The sequence below is a fragment of the Theobroma cacao genome, chromosome 7 (assembly GCF_000208745.1).
Source record: "Theobroma cacao cultivar B97-61/B2 chromosome 7, Criollo_cocoa_genome_V2, whole genome shotgun sequence".
Classification (NCBI taxonomy): Eukaryota; Viridiplantae; Streptophyta; class Magnoliopsida; order Malvales; family Malvaceae; genus Theobroma; species Theobroma cacao.
Window position 1 is genome coordinate 1,489,344 of NC_030856.1, and position 2,660 is coordinate 1,492,003.

The following is a 2,660-nucleotide window of genomic DNA, read 5'->3' on the forward strand; positions in this document are numbered from 1 at the left end:
ATCGGAGGGCACAAATCAGACGGAATTCTTTGAAACCAATAAAAGGATTAGGTTATCATACAAGAGTTTAATCACCTTACGATAAGATCAAATGTTACTAGACACCGCCCACGCCGGTTGTACACCGATCTGACTCTATGGAAAAAATGGGGGTTTCAGTGTTTTTTTTTTTTTTTGAGATATCATACTCCAAATTCGTTTAATTAAAATAAATATCTGAACTTTATCAAAATTACAATCAAATCATAAAATATTATTCAAAATTGAGCCCTAATAATATAGTACTATATGCTAATTATATGAATCAATTAAATAACCGGTTAAATAACAAAAAGTCATATAAAAAATTAAGTTTATATTTATTAGTTTATAAAAAAAGAAATTGTTAAGATAACAAATGGTATTGTTGAAGATAAAAGAGGATAAAGATTTGAATTTTACAAATTATAAATTTTTAAAACATTTTAAAATATAATATATATATATATATATATAAAATATCAAGTTCAGGTTTAGAATATCTTAAGGTCATACATAAAACTTATTTGAACCCAAGTCAGATATTAAAAATATTATCTAAATCCGTCTCATAATAAATTTTTAAGAAAATTTAGATAATATTTTTAAAAAATTAGAAGAAGAAAAGCTTTTGTTTTGAATAAGTATTTATTTAAGAAAATTTAAATAAATTTTTATTTTTTATTACATTCAATCAAGTTTTTTTATTTTTATTTTAAATCAAATAAGTTAAATAATCTTTGATGACTAACAGTTAGCATGTCATTTTAAGTCACATGGTGTACTGACATATCATAATAAATAATAAAAAGGTATGATGATATGGTTACGTGACATTTTCACTTTCTACATCAAAATTATTGGGTATAAGATGATAAATGACATTTTAAATTAATTACAATTAGTCAATTATTAGTCATAAAGGTTTACTTGATCCAAAATAAAAATAAAGAGATTTAATTGAATATAATAAAAAAAATAAGAACTTATTTAAATAACCTTGAATAATTTAAGATTTTTTGAAGCATTATGCTTTTTTTTTCTCTATACGTTTGCAACAGTGTCCTAAATATACTTCAGTCCCTTTTATCTCTAAGTGTATTATTTCTCCTTAACAATCCAATATCAATAGTTAATTATAGTTAATAAAATGTTAATATTTTAAAAAATCCATGTTCATTTCCCTCACTAATTTTATTACCTTCTAAATTCTCTCTTTACCCTTTATCTCTCTTTATCACTTCTCATCAATACCAATCACAACCCCCATCTGTAAAATGTAACGACTCGAACTTCAATCAAGCTCTTGTGATATCAATTTTAAATTTAAAACATTTTAAGGTAAAATGTTATAAAATTTTAGTTATTATTTTTGATAAAAAAATTGTAAATTTATTAAATTGTCGTCGTCATTGTTGAAAATTTCACTATATGATGTTAATGTCTAGGAGATAATGATTTTGAGTTTGTAATCATAGTGGTGTGTGAAATTCGAAGGAGGAAGAGATCAAATCGGGAAAGATAGGGGAAGAAAAAGAAAGGAATTATTATGTTTTGCTAACAGAACAAGAGAAGAGGGAAAAAAAAAAGGAAGGAATAATGAGAAAATAATTAATAAAATTATACCTAATTAAATTAAAATATTATTACTTAATTTTTTATACCCTATATGTTTGCTGTTTTCTTTTTCCAATTGGCCCAGACAAGCAAATAGAGCAAGCGCTTAATACAACACTACCAAGCGCATTTTGTGTCACGTGCATGGATGGCGTCTTTATCCCGCGCTTAATGATTTCTTTGTTATTAATAATAAAAAATATTACGTAATCAATTTTTTTTTTAATTTTCATAAGAGGTAAGGGTATTAAATTTTTAATTAATTTTTTGTTAAAAAAATAATAAGAACTCTCTTTACAGAAAGCATAGCTGGCCAAATAGATACACGTAGCGTACGTACACGTACACGTAGCGCCCTGCATCAGTTCCTTCTTGAAAAGAGGGGGAAAAAATCCCTAGAAGCTGAAAAGGAAGATGAGGCCAATGCCGATGGAATTCATGGTAGACCCAGACGATCAAGGCTCAGCCATGGAAGTCGACGACGTTGACCCACTCAAGATCTTCGGCGAAGGCTCCATCCCTGTCGACAACAAGCTCGCCGACGCCGATTTCTTCAACAACTTCGAAGACGATTTCGATGACTCCGACATCAACTAAAAAAAATTCCCAAGTTCCCATCTTTATCTCTCTCTTTCTCTATCTATTTCCCTTTACAGGGTTTCACCCCTGTAAAATTTCTCAAATGTTTGTTCAGTTTAGTCGAATTTGAACTGTTTCATGGATTATCTCCTCTGCAAACGATATCATAGTGTATGAATTTTATCATTATAATGAATATAGACCTTTTGAGCTTAAAAAAAATAGATACACGTAGCATTATGGCATTTTACAGCTGGTATTTGCATGCAAACAATGGCATCCGGAGTGGGTTTGCCTCCCACGATGCCATCTACTTGGCCTTGACTAAAAGTCGTTTCTGGCGTCCAAAAAAGCTTAGAAGATCATTATTAAACGTATCCTTTTGGATTGAATTCTGGTATTTCAAACAACGCAGCGATCACTTTCCGAAACAAATTAAAACTATT

The 2,660-nt window shown here is 28.8% G+C and overlaps 1 protein-coding gene across 1 annotated transcript; it reads left to right on the top strand.

The window, feature by feature from the left end:
• LOC108662881 (small acidic protein 1-like) lies at positions 2,016–2,265 on the top strand. Its single transcript, XM_018124618.1, has one exon. The coding sequence runs from the start codon at positions 2,050–2,052 to the stop codon at positions 2,230–2,232; it is 183 nt and encodes a 60-aa protein (XP_017980107.1). The 5' UTR covers positions 2,016–2,049; the 3' UTR covers positions 2,233–2,265.

What these genes read in the sequence shown, in the direction of transcription:
- LOC108662881 (XM_018124618.1), top strand. Translation starts at nt 2,050, where the DNA reads ATGAGGCCAATGCCGATGGAATTCATGGTAGACCCAGACGATCAAGGC.